Source organism: Ornithorhynchus anatinus, chromosome 6 (genome assembly GCF_004115215.2).
Source record: "Ornithorhynchus anatinus isolate Pmale09 chromosome 6, mOrnAna1.pri.v4, whole genome shotgun sequence".
Lineage (NCBI taxonomy): Eukaryota > Metazoa > Chordata > Mammalia > Monotremata > Ornithorhynchidae > Ornithorhynchus > Ornithorhynchus anatinus.
The window spans coordinates 12,244,955-12,258,570 of record NC_041733.1 but is presented as its reverse complement, the minus strand read 5'-3'; the positions used below and the strand labels follow the sequence as shown (position 1 = coordinate 12,258,570).

The window sequence follows — 13,616 nt, the reverse complement described above, 5'->3', positions numbered from 1 at the left end:
TTCACATGGGGGTTAGGAAAAGATCAGGTAGCCTAGAGGAAGCTCTATCTGCTTTATATTTCAAAAGACCGGTGCTCTAATACCGGGCTGTTAACAAGACTTAAAATGTTTTCTCTTCAATACGATTTATAGATTCAATTAATTATTAACACATATCTAATGAAGGGAAAATGAAATTTCAACTTCAGAAGGAGTCGTGGGTAGAAAGCATTATTAGAAGAAAGAAAGTGTAATTTTAGGAGGATGTGTGTTCGGAAAAGACAGCGTGCTAGAAACTGGGGTTAATTAAATGTTAACGGTGAAGCAGTTTTGGGAACTTTGGCCCAGGGTAGAGATGGCTGCTTCTATAAGAAGCAGCATGGCCTAGTGGAAAGAGCACAGGCTTGGGAGTCAGAGGACGTGGGTTCTAATCCCGCCTCCACCGCTTGTCTGCTATGTGACCTTGGGCAAACCACTTAACTTCTCTGTGCCTCAGTTACCTCACCTGTAAAATGGGGATTAAGACTGTGAGCTCCAAGTGGGAAAACCTGATTACCTTGTATCTACCCCAGTGCTTAGAAGAGTGCTTGGCCCATAGAAAATGCTTAACAAATTCCATAATTATTATTATTATTATAGTAGTAGTATTCAGGATGATAAAGGATCTTCCCTTAGTTCCCAGGGCCAGCCCTGCTCCACCCTCCACAGCCCTTATGTCCACATCCTCTACTGGACCATTTCCCCTATCTGTAATCAATTTAATTCATTCAATCATATTTATTGAGCACTTACTGTGTGCAGAGCACTGTACTAAGCGCTTGGAATGTACAATTCGCCAATAGATAGAGACAATCCCTGCCCAACCACGGGCTCGATTTCATGTCTGTCTGCCCCAGTGAATTGTAAGTTCCTTGAGGGCAGGGGACATCGTATCTACCTACGTGGCTCAGTGGAAAGACCACGGGTTTAGAAGTCAGAGGTCATGGGTTCTAATCCTGGCTCCACCAACTCTCAGCTGTGTGACTTTGGGCAAGTCACTTGACTTCTGGGTGCCTCAGTTACCTCATTTGTAAAATGGGGATTAAGACTGTAAGCCTCACATGAGACAACCTGATTACCCTGTATCTACCCCAGCACTTAGAACAGTGCTCGGCACATAGTAAGCGTTTAACAAATACCCACATTATTATTATTACTTTATTCTACTCTCCCAAGTGCTTAGTTCAATGCCCTGCACTCAAGCACTCAATCAGTGGTCTTATTAAGTATATACTAATATATAGTATATATATATATATATAGCAGAGCATTGTACCAAGTGGTTGGGAGACAACAACAATAGAATAGACTTAGTAGAAAGGTACTCTGCAAATAAGGAACTTACAGTCTAGAGGTAGCATAGACTGACTGATGGATTGATAGTCCTGTCCTGGATTCTCACACACCTCCGCCACCTCTTCCAGCATGGCCTAGTGGATAAAACACAGGTCTGGGAGTCAGAAGGACCTGGGTTCTAACCATGGCTCTACCACTTGTCTGCTATGTGACTTGGGTGAGTCACTTAACTTCTCTGTCTCTCAGTGAACTCAACTGTAAAATGGGGATTGAGACTGTGAGCCCCATGGGGGACAGGGACTGTTTCCAACCTCATAAACTTGTATCTACTCCAATGCTTAGAATATTGCTTGACACATAGTAAGCACTTAACATTATTATTATTAGTAGTATTGTTATCCTACCTTTGTCTGCCTCAACAACTTTCCATGCTAGACCCAGAACTGGAGGAGCCTTTACTCCTCTCATCCTGATGCTCACCTCTCTGGAACAGAAATTGACAGTTGTGTTTGTTACATAGGCAGGAGACTAGCGCATAAGTTTGTCTGTTTCCTTTTAATCTTGTTCTCCTTTTCTGTTGCTTTTGGATATGTTTCTCTTAGGTTGTATGCCTGCTGCTGGGGCTTTAGGGGGGACTGGGAATTATGCAAAGGTGAAGGTAAAATTTTGAGAGCAATTTGAAAGCTTCTAAGTGCCAGGGCCCCAAGAATGACTATAAGAAATGTATGACTTTGTCATTCAGGTAGTTCATAGGATGGCCAACTCAAAATCTGCATTTTTTAAAATTGTTTTGTTTGGGTTTTATATTTAATTAAAAGGAAATCTAGCCCTGTCCTGAGATGAAGCCCTAAAAAGTTCAACACATCCAGACAAAAATGTATCTGGCAGAGGAAGCACCATTTTCAACCATGTCTCGAAGCTGGCAGCTAAATGCTAGGATGCCCTATTCTCCAGTGGTGTTTATCTCCCTGCAGTTCAGGGATATTAAAAGTCATTGGGCTACTGTGTTTGGTAATGTCTGTGAGATGGATCTACACATCCCCTCTCATATGTCTCATATGTCTCTCAGCCTGCCTGATAGGCATTTTGTTTACAGCTGAGCAGCCTGAGATGAAATTGGTCACTAAGCTCAATTACCATCTCATGCATATGCAAGACCGAGATGTGTTCTGCCTGGTACAAAGGAAACAGTAAATCCAACCTAGAATCTCCTCACCTAAAGATTAATTTCATCTGTGAAATCTGTTCAAAGTCCTGATCCTTGCCTACTTCTTTTCCCTCCTCTCTCTGTTTGCCAATTGATTGATTGATTGATTAATGGTCACCTCCTGCCTTCATTTTCCCATTTCCTTTCCACTGTCCAGAACCAAATGGAATAGTAAGGAGAGACAGAGACAGGTAAGAAGTGGACTGATATATGTGATGGGATGAAGCCTTACCACTCCTATTGAAATGTTTACCCACTGAATCAATTAATCAATCAATGGTATTTACTGAAGAAAGCTCCAGATCAAAACCCAGACTTCCACTCTATGTTTTGTGAGAAGCAGCAAGGCCTAGTGGTAAGAGCATGATTCTTAGAGTCAAGGGACCTGGATTCTAATCCCAGCTCCATCACTTGCCTGCTGTGTGACCTTAGGCTAGCCACTTAACTTCTCTCTACCTCAGTTCCCTCATCTGCAAAAGGGAGATTCAATACCTAGCCCTCCTACTTAGAGTGTGGGACCTGATTACCTTGTATTTACCCCCAGCGCTTGGTACAATGCTTGGCAAGTAGTAAGCATTTAACAAAACCCACAATTATTATTATCCCCTTATTGAAGTGATTTTCCATACCCCACAGGGACTAGAAATCTGTAATCCTCTCAAACTCTGGAAAAGTTATCTCCCTTTTGGTGTTGGATTTGACATATGAGAGCCAGTCCCTTTCTCTCCCTGACAGTCAAATAATAAACTTTGGTCCTGAGAGCATATAGACAATCAATAAATCAGTGGTATTTATTGAGAATTTATTGTGTTCAGAGTACTGTATTAAATACTAGGAAAATGTAGAATAGAGTACGAAGACATGATCCCTGCCTTCAAGCAACTTACAATCTGAGTAAAAAAGATGACTTTTTCCTGGGGGGTTTTTTCCTTCAAAATGGAGAAGTAATAAGGCCACAGAAAATGTTATGACTGGGTGAGACCAATGATCCATTCAGCCTAGTTTTTGTTCTCTAACAGTGACATCATGATTCTTAGAGAAACACTGCCATGATTGCCATCTTTGGCAACCACCCTAATTTCTAGGAATGTACTCTCTGATCACCCAACTCAATCATGGGTTTATTAAAAACCTTTCTTGAACCTTTATGGGAGACAGTTCTCATAAGAGAGCCCCAAGGAAACAATCCTCCCCACCCCCTGCTTCCCGAGCCCTTGTGTTTTCCACTGGACCAGTCAGTCAATCAATCAGTTGTATTAAATAAACATTTATTCTGAGCAAAGCAATGTACTAAGCACTTGGGAGAGTACAATATTACTGTTAGCAGATTGGAGAAGCAGCGTGGCTCAGTGGAAAGAGCATGGGCTTTGGAGTCAGGGCACATGAGTTCGAATCCCAGCTCTGCCACTTGGCTGTGTGACTGTGGGCGAGTCACTTAACTTCTCTGTGCCTCAGTTCCCTCATCTGTAAAATGGGGATTAAGACTGTGAGCCCCACGTGGGACAACCTGATTCCCCTATGTCTACCCCAGCGCTTAGAACAGTGCTCGGCACATAGTAAGCGCTTAACAAATACCAACATTATAATTATTATTATTATTATTATATATTGCCAAGGGATCACAGAAGCAGAGTTGGAAGGGGAATCAATGGGGTGCTTGGTCCAGCCCCTACTATCCACCAAGACCTCAAATCAGGCCACAGCAGTAGCATAGAAGAATCCCTTCATCGGAGGTTCAGAATCCTCATTCCCCAGGTTTATTGGATTTATAGCCCCAGTGGTTTCGCAGTCTCTCATTACTTAATGCTGCTGTCACGGTCAGGCTTATTAATGGTCTAGCAAAGGCAGTGTTTCCAAATGAGAGAGGAGATAATGATGCTCTGTACTCAGTCTGTTCCTTTGAGATGCAGCCACATGGATCATCTTTCTGAAAAAACCTATTCCAACTGGAATATGTCCCTTCCTTCTCCGAAACCTCCAGTGGCTCACCATAGCTCCTTGCATGAGGCCAAGGCTTCTTACCATTGATTTCCAGGCTTTTCACCAGTTGTTTCTTTCTCATCTCTTCTCCTACCTAGTTTGGGCTTTCAACTTCTCCCAAGTTAAATCTCTAAACTGTCACTCAAACCAACTCTTGCACCCTGTACCAATGCTGATATTTTCCCCCTTGCTGGAACACTTGCCCCATGAACCTCACTGAATCATATCCTTCCTCTTCTTTAAAGTATTCCAAAATGCCTCCTCTTCCATTCTCTGTTTTTAATCCCAAGATCCCAAAGCTGTCACCCTCCAACTTGTCATCACTCATATTTGGTCCATATCTCTTCATTTCTCTGTTACAGATGTATTTCTTTGTCCTTTCCTGATCTATTAACTTATGTTTTCATTTTTATCTATTTTCATGGTCTTTCAACTATTGTTTCTTCACCCAATCAATCAACCAGTGTTATTCACTGAATGCTTACAGTGTTCAGAGCACGGTACTAAGTGCTTGGGAGAGTACAATACAGAATTGGTAGACAAGTTTCCTATTCACAAGTAGTTTACAAGTCAATTCAGTCGTATTTATTGAGGGCTTACTGTGTCCAGAGCATTGTAATAAGAGCTTGGAAAGTACAGTACAGCAAAAAGGAGAGACAATCTCTGCCAAAACAGGCTTACAGTCTAGAGGGAGCTTATAGTCTACTGCGTATGCTTGCTTTTCTGTTTTTCAATCAAGCAATCAATGGTATTAATTTCTGTGTGCAGACCACTGTACTTGCCTTTCCATTTATCACTTAAGCAATCAATGGCATTAATTGAGCTATGGGAAGAGCACTGTACTAAGCATTTTGGAGAGTACAATACAATAGAGTTGGTAGACATGATCCCTGCCCTCAAAGAGTTTGCAGTCTAGAGGACTTTGTCTCATAATTGTTCTGGATGATTTTGGGGCATCTAGCACAGTGCTCTAGTCCCACTAGGCATTCGCTAAACACTGTGGTTGATGATGAGGGTGATGATCAAAGTCTAGGAAGAAGGTAAATGACTAATAATGTGGGGGGTTTTCCATCAATCAATGGTATTTGAATGATTACAGTGTGCAGAGAACTGTACTAAGCATTTGGGAGAGTAAGATACAACAGAGTTGGTAGACGCATTCCCTGCCCACAAGGAGTTTACAGTCTAAAGGAGAAGCTTACAGTCTACTGTTTTCTCACCTTTTCAGTTTGAAAGGACTGGTCCCAAAATATGTACTGGTCCTTGACATAACCAGTCTGGATAAAGAATCCAAGCAGGCTTGCGCTCTCTGTCTCTCTCCGTCCCTCCCTCCCTCCTTCTCCCTCTCCCTTCCTACCCCCTCCCTCTCTCTCTCCCCTTTCCTTTCTGTTTTTATCTCTCTCTCTCTCTTTCCCTTCCTCTCTCGCACCTCAGTTTGGCATACCATTAGTAGGGAGGAAACATATTCACCAAATCTTCTAAAGAGTTGCAATCTTTCAAAAAAAAAAATTGCAGTTCAATCTATCCCTCCTCTTGCCTATAAATCTCCTAAGGAATTCCAAGAGCACTAGGATAGAGCTCACTGTGGTCAGGGACCATGTCTACCAACTCTGCTGAACTGTACTCTCCCCAGTACTTAGTACAGAACTCTGTATACAGTAAGCATTCAATAAATATCACTTATCAATAGACGATGCAGAAGTGCCTGTTTTTCCCAATCTGGCCCTGTGCAGGTTGACAGGGTTGAATCTGCGCTTCCAGAGAACAGTCTACTCTGTCATCTTCACTGTTCTGACCCTTCCAATCCCCATCCCCTGATCTAGCATCACTCAGAGAAGGAACAAATAGAAATGCAATTTCCAAACTGAACAGCATTCAGCAGGTTGGGGGTTCACACAGATCGTCTGTGGCCGGACTTGAGGCTCACCTGAAGGAGTTAGGGCAGAGGCCATCCTGAAACTCAGATTGGAGGGCACCACAGCAGGTCTGGTTACTAGATAGAGGGGGGAGGGCAGGGGGAGTGCAGTGGGGTGATCAGTGAACCTCCATCCATCACTTCTTTGCCAGGCAGTAAGCCAAAGATTTTCCCTTAGAAAATAGGCAAAATCCTACGATGTGAACTTGGTCAAATAGATATCTTTTCTCCCTTCCCTTTAAACCGGGAGGCCCATTTGGAATAACGGCTGTGTCTAATCTGATTATCTTTACCTCAGTGCTTAGCACAGTGCTTGGTAAATACTGCAATATAATTATTTTCATTATTATTACTACTATTATTATTATTATTGCTCAAAGCAACTGCCTTTTACGGCGAAGGAAGAGAATTAAGTTCCATCTCCAACTGAAAATTATTCCTTGGGCCACTGCAAGAGCCCAGTCCAAATGACCTGACCACGACCAAGTAGACCCTCTCCGAGCAGGTGTGCTCTGCTAGTCGGGAACCTTGTGGAGTAGAGAACCTAATGTGGGCCAGGAGAGCTGATGGTCTGGCTCCAGATCACAGGGTTCTGCATCCTCTGGCTTCCTCGGGTGAGCCCAATGCCGGTAGATGGCCTTTCGTCAATAGCTAAGATGATGCAGAGGAAACCGAAAGACTTGTATTAAAAGGACAACTCCTTCAGAAAGCCTTCCCCAACTAAGCCCTCATTTCCCCTTCTCTCTCTCCCGTCTGTGTTGCCCTGGCACTTGGATTTGCACACTTTAATAATAATAATATTCACCCCGCCTCAGCCCCACAGCACTAACGTACATATATGTAATATATAATTAATACGTAACATATTAATGTCTGTCTCCCCCTCTATACTGTAAGCTCATCGTGAGCAGTGTCTTCCAACTCTGTGGTACTGCACTCTCCCAAATGCTTAGTACAGTGTTCTGTGCACAGTAAACGTTCAATAAATATGACTGGTCGATTGAACGATTGACTTGTCCCGGGGGGTTAAATGAGGCTTCGAGCAGGAGCCTAGGTCTGACAGCAACTTCAGGAGCCTGAATCCCCACACCAAAGCGCAGAACCCTCCAACCCCGACCCACGGTGTATACCTTTCTCTCCTCTGTGCTAGGAATACACCATCGATATCTTCTTTGCTCAGACCTGGTATGACCGCCGTCTCCGTTTCAACAGCACGCTCAAAGCGCTGACCCTGAATAGCAACATGGTGAGCCGCATCTGGATCCCTGACACCTTTTTCCGGAACTCTAAGCGGGCTGATTCCCACTGGATCACCACACCCAATCAGCTGCTCAGGATCTGGAATGATGGGAAGGTGTTGTACACTCTCAGGTACTCGAGGGTGGGAGAACATGGGGTCACCCGGGAGGGATGGGGGGGGCGGGGGCGGCGGAGAAAGTACAGAGAATCTGATTGGGTGTATTCAGTGCTGCATTTCCTAATTTTTCAGGGGTTGGAAATATAGGCACTACAGAATGGTAGTTGCCACAGTAATAGTTATTGAATGTTTACTGGGTGCAGAGCACTGTGCTGATCACTGAGTAAAAATATGCCAGTGAGATTTAGACCCAGTTCATAGCTCACAGTCTAAGAATAAGGTGGGGAAGGGTCTGGCAACAGACGCAGTAGGGAAAATGAAATTATATAACCCAAAACAACATAAAAGGAAAAGAGTCCAAGAAACTGGTAGTCAACAAGACCAGTAGAAGCTCCAGGGGTATCAAGGGCATATTTACTTCTAAAACTTTTTGAAGTTTTTAGTGGAAGCACTGCTGCCACTTAAATGTCTCCTGGCTCCTTGGATACCGGCCACATCAGGAACAGGGGCTCTGGGTGTCACTTTGGGAAGGTGGCAGGAATTCCCGGTGGTTTCGCTCCACAGTGAGAGACCAAGCCAGCTAGTTCACTCCAAATCCCACAGGCACCTAGTTGGGACTCTGCAGTCACACGTCAGTGCTGGAGGTTCTGGCTGCAGCGGCAGTCCTGCCCCAGAGAAGGGGCAGCTCTTGGCTTGGAGCTGGATCACCTGCCGTGAGCCCTTCCAGGATGACAGTGATGGCAACTGGTCTGACAGCCAATTCCCAAAGAAGCAGCACAGTCTATTGGGAAGAGCACAGGTCTGGGAGTCAGAGGACCGGGTTCTAATCCCAGCTCTACCATTCATTCATTCATTCAATAGTATTTATTGAGCGCTGACTATGTGCAGGGCACTGTACTAAGCGCTTGGAATGTACAAATCAGTAACAGATACAGTCCCTGCCCTTTGACGGGCTTACAGTCTAATCGGGGACCTGCTGAGTGACCTTGGGCAGGCCACTTCATTTTTTGATGCCTCAGTTTCCTCAATGGTGAAATGGGGATTGAATATCTGTTTCTCCTCCTCCTTAGACTGAGCCCCATGTGGGACAGGAATCGTGTCCGACCTGATTAATTTGCATCTTCTTCAGTGCTTAGAACAGAGTTTGATGCTTAGTTAAGTGCTTAACAAATATGACGACGATGACGATGATACCAGGCTTCTGTCTTCCTTCCAGGCTTACCATTGAGGCAGAATGCCTCCTTCAGCTGCAGAATTTTCCAATGGACACTCATTCCTGCCCTCTCATCTTCTCCAGCTGTGAGTACCTTTTTCTCAGTTCTCCGGGATCAGACTTCTGAGAGAAATGGTAGAGGCCTACAACCCTCCCCCACCCAGCCCCTACCCTGCTTTCTTCCTTCCCCTGGCCAGGCTTCCTGGGGTTGGCTTATCCTTGCGGGAGGTTGGAAGATGCTGGCATCGCCTCGCTCCCCCTGTGCTCTCTTCTTCCGCTTCTTCACAGTACACACCACACCTGCTTCTCCATTAATTAGAGCCATCAGTTAGTCATTTTGTCAGCCCTCTCCTCCTCCCCAGTGGAACTGCCACACAAGCAAGACATCAAGGTTTCTTCTTCAAAAGGGCTTTGACATTTAATTTCACAAATCAAGCCAGGCCTGCAAGGGGAGTCTTGCCTGCTCTTACCGCTGGAGAACGTTGGCTTTGGAAACCGTGTTATCCGTGGTGTTTTAGAGGAGCAATTCATTACTTGTGCACAATCTGGAGTGGGCCAGACCATGCCTTCACTTGCTGGACAGAGGGTTAAGTGAGGATGATGATGATGGTGATGATGATGATGATGCCAGATTCTTTTCCAAGGTCCGTTTCTAAATTATTTCTCTACATGGTCATTTCTTTGGAACTTGTCAATATATTGCTTGTAGATATGTGTCAAAGTACCACAGAGGAAAGAAAGAGACCACAGAATCCCCCCTCTAGCTTAGTTGGCATTATCTAGGGTTGGCAGAGAAGGCCAGAAGCTGAGGGAAAGGGGAGTCACTTTGGAAAGAGCCTGGGAGTCAGAGAACCTGGGTTCTAAATCTAGCTCCATCACTAGCCTGCTGTGGAACCTTGGGCAGGTCAGAGAAGCAGCGTGGCTCAGTGGAAAAAGTACGGGCTTGGGGGTCAGAGGTCATGAGTTCAAATCCCAGATCTGCCACTTGTCAACTGTGTGACTGTGAGCGAGTCACTTAACTTCTCTGTGCCTCAGTTACCTCATCTGTAAAATGGGGATTAACTGTGAGCCTCACGTGGGACAACCTGATTACCCTGTATCTACCCCAGTGCTTAGAACAGTGCTCGGCACATAGTAAGCGCTTAACAAATATCAACATAATAATAACTTCTCTGTGTCTCAGTTCCTTCATCTGCAAAATGGGATTCAATACCTGTTCTTCCTCCTACTTAGACTGTGATCCCTAGGTGGGATCCGATTATCTTGTATCTCCCCCAGCACTTAGTACAAAGCTTGACGTATAATAAGCACTTAACAAATACCACTATTATTCTTCTTATTATTAATTATTATGATTATTATTACTACTACTACATCGCAGGGCACAGGGCAGACTGCCTGATGAAACAACAAGAGAACCAGGTTTGAGTGGTTGGAATTGAAGATCGTAAGCTCCTCCTCTAGGTTGGAAGCATCTTGGGTTTAGTACAGTGCTCTGCACATAAAAAGCTCTCAATAAATACCACTGATTGCCTGAGAGGGTTGAACGAAACACTGTGTAGAGATGTGTCTTGGCCCAAGCCTGGGGACCAAGCCAATTTTTTTTTCTTATGGTATTTGTTAAGAACTTAGTATGTATCATACATTGTTCTAAGTGCTGGGGTAGATACAAGTTAATTAGGTCAAACACAGTCTCTGTTCTGCATGGGCTCCCAGTCAAATTAGGAGAGAGGACAGGTATCCCCATTTTATATTTGAAGAAACTGAGGCATAGAGAAAAATAAGAAGAAAAATAAATGATGGCATTTGTTAAGCGCTTACTATGTGCAAATCACTGTTCTAAGCGCTGTGGGGATACAAGGTGATCAGGTGGTCCCACATGGGGCTCACAGTCTTAATCCCCATTTTATAGATGAGGGAACTGAGGCACAGATAAGTCAAGTGACTTGCCCAAAGTCACACAGCAAGCAATTGGCAAAGCCAGGATTAGAACCCAGGTCCTTCTGACTCATAGCCCCATGCTCTCTCCACTATGCCACACTGCTTCTCTCAGTTGGCTTGAAGAAGGAATTCACAGTAAAGTAAAGAGATTTCCACTAAGGGTCTGGGCCTGGGCAAGAATGAGACATAAGCCATCAGGATTCTACATTTTAATTGGGATGGGAATGAAACTGCAATCAGTCACCGTGCTCAGGACATCTGTGACTCTGGGCATCTGCTTTGAGTCATCCCTTAAGACCTAGATGGGACCCTGAAGCTCCGGCCATTTCTGCCCCAGCCACAGGCTGCCCAGTTCCGTTGAAGGTGTAGAATCGCCAGTGTTTCAACTGGCAGAGCTTCATCGGGGAGATTCTACTGGCAGGTTGAAAAAGGAAAATAGTGAAGGGAGAAAATGACCGATGCCCCTCCTTGGGGAGTTAAGCAAGGTAAGGGCCACTAGCACATCAACCCAGAGCTGAGAGAGAGAGGAAGTAGGAATCAAATAGCCACAAGTGACTCTGGCCAAGGGCTAGGCAGAAAGCCTGACTCCTTTCTTTGAGTCCAATGTTTCCACGTTATGACTTATAGGGGTTCAGGAGCCCAGTTGCAGGCCTGAAGCGAGGACTGAGAACCCAGATGGAGGAGAGAAAAATGAAGGGAAAAATGTCCCAGGAAGCAGTGCTCAGAGCAAGAGGGGAAGTTCTCACCATCATATCCCTTGACATTAGGCTCCATCCTGATAGTATCTCAAAAATGAGGAATGGGGAAGCTCTGACACCAGTGAACCACGAGGAAAATCCTTCTCAAGTTGTATATCATTACCAGGGTCTTTAACTGAAATGTCTTCTCCTGGAGGGTCAAGAAAACAGAGGGTCCCACACTCCCTGGGCTGGGAGCTTGAGAGAACCACTGTAAAAGCAAGGTCCCCATAAGGCATCAAGAAAATGCAGGGTGACATAGTCCTTAAAGGATCCTGTTCTGCTTTGTACACAGTAAGCACTCAATAAATATGTTTGAAAGAATGAGTGAATGGAAAGAAACTCCTGAGTACATTCCTTAACCTCCCTTGATTCTTACATATTTCATAGATGGATATCCCAGAGAAGAGATAATCTACCGCTGGAGGCGTTATTCCATCGAAGTATCTGACCAACGCTCCTGGAGACTCTACCAGTTTGACTTTACAGGGTTGAGGAACACATCAGAAGTCCTCAGGACTGGAGCTGGTAAGACAGGGCATCCGAGAACACTGTTCGCTCAGTGGGACCCACTGGTTTGAGAATGGATATAGCGTGGGAAGGAGGGGAGATGGAAAAGTGGGAAGATCAGGGGGTGGAAGACTGGCAGAATGGGTGCATGAGGAGGCTGGGGACCAGCAAGAACTAGCAGCAGGAAGCAGCATCAAGAGGTGCCAAAAATAAACAAATCAAGGAAGCACAGATAAGCAATCTTAGGGTGTAGCTACCTCAGTGCTTAGTCTTGTAAATGCTTAACGAAAGCCATTCTAAAAAAACAAATGGGAAGAAAATCCTGGAATTTGAACCAAAAAATAGTTCCTTCTTGAAATATAGGTATTTTTGAGGAACCAGGAGGATTCTTTTTTTTTTTAATGGTACTGGTTAAGCACTTACTGTGTGCCAGGCACTGTTCTAAGCACTGGAGTAGATACAAGGTAATCCAGCTGGACACAGTCACTGTCCTACATGGGGCTCACAGTCTTAATTTCCATTTTACAGGTGAGGTAACTGAGACCCAAAGAAGTGAAGTGCCTTGCCTCGAGGCCACACAGCAGACAAGTGGTAGATCCAGGATTAGAACTCAGGTCCTTCTGACTCCAAGGCCTGTGCTTTAACCACTAGGCCACACTCTTCTTAAGAAAAAAATTATTCCTTGTCCCTGATGTGATTTGAACAGTCAACATTCTGATCTGACTCCAGATCAGACCAGGGATTCTGGGGAGTGGGAACTTTTGTAAAAGTAGACATAATATGTACTTCAATCTCGTCTATGCAAATCAACCTGTGACCTTTGGACCCTTGATATTCGCCCCACCCCCAATCCCACAGCACTTATGCATATTTCTTTAAATTATAAATTATGTTACTTCTGTATTCATGATAATGACTGCCTCCCCTGCTAGACTGCAAGCTCATTTTAGGCAGGGAACCTATCTATCTGCTAATTCTTTTGTATTATACTATCCCAAACACTTAGTGCAGTGCTCTGCACATAGTAAGCATTCAATAAATGCGATTGATTGACTGATTAAGAGAAGGATTTGTATTGGGTTAGGGCACAGTAAGAGAATCCCACCAGCTGTCACTGGTCCAGTAGAAAAGCACACTAAATAGTGGAGAGAGGAGGAATCAACTTTTGACTCCTTAATTCTATCCTACTGTTTTCCAGCCTTATCATGGGTCTGCCTCTTAGGCTCAAGAAAGTGGAAAAGAGCACGGACCTGGGAGTCAGGAGATCTGGTTTCTAATCCTCGCTCTGCCACTTGACCGCTATATGACTGTGGGCAAGCCACTTAAGGAAACTCTGATCTCTCCTTTAACCAGGTTATGGTCAGGAATCCATTTCTCCAAGATTGTATTTACCTTCTGGGTTGGAAAAATTTGAGTCCCCCAATCTCCTTGTCTCCCCATCA

General features: G+C 44.5%; 1 protein-coding gene across 3 annotated transcripts in view; it reads left to right on the top strand.

Annotated features, from left to right (window-relative positions):
• LOC100083627 (gamma-aminobutyric acid receptor subunit gamma-4) overlaps window positions 1–13,616 on the top strand; it is a 70,122-nt gene that overhangs the window by 41,150 nt on the left and 15,356 nt on the right. For all 3 annotated transcript variants that reach the window (XM_029067894.2, XM_039912396.1, XM_007671554.4), the window contains exons 5-7: window positions 7,567–7,787; window positions 8,990–9,072; window positions 12,055–12,192. In XM_029067894.2, the coding sequence (XP_028923727.1) occupies window positions 7,567–7,787; window positions 8,990–9,072; window positions 12,055–12,192 (442 nt within the window). The remainder of the gene's footprint in view (window positions 1–7,566; window positions 7,788–8,989; window positions 9,073–12,054; window positions 12,193–13,616) is intronic.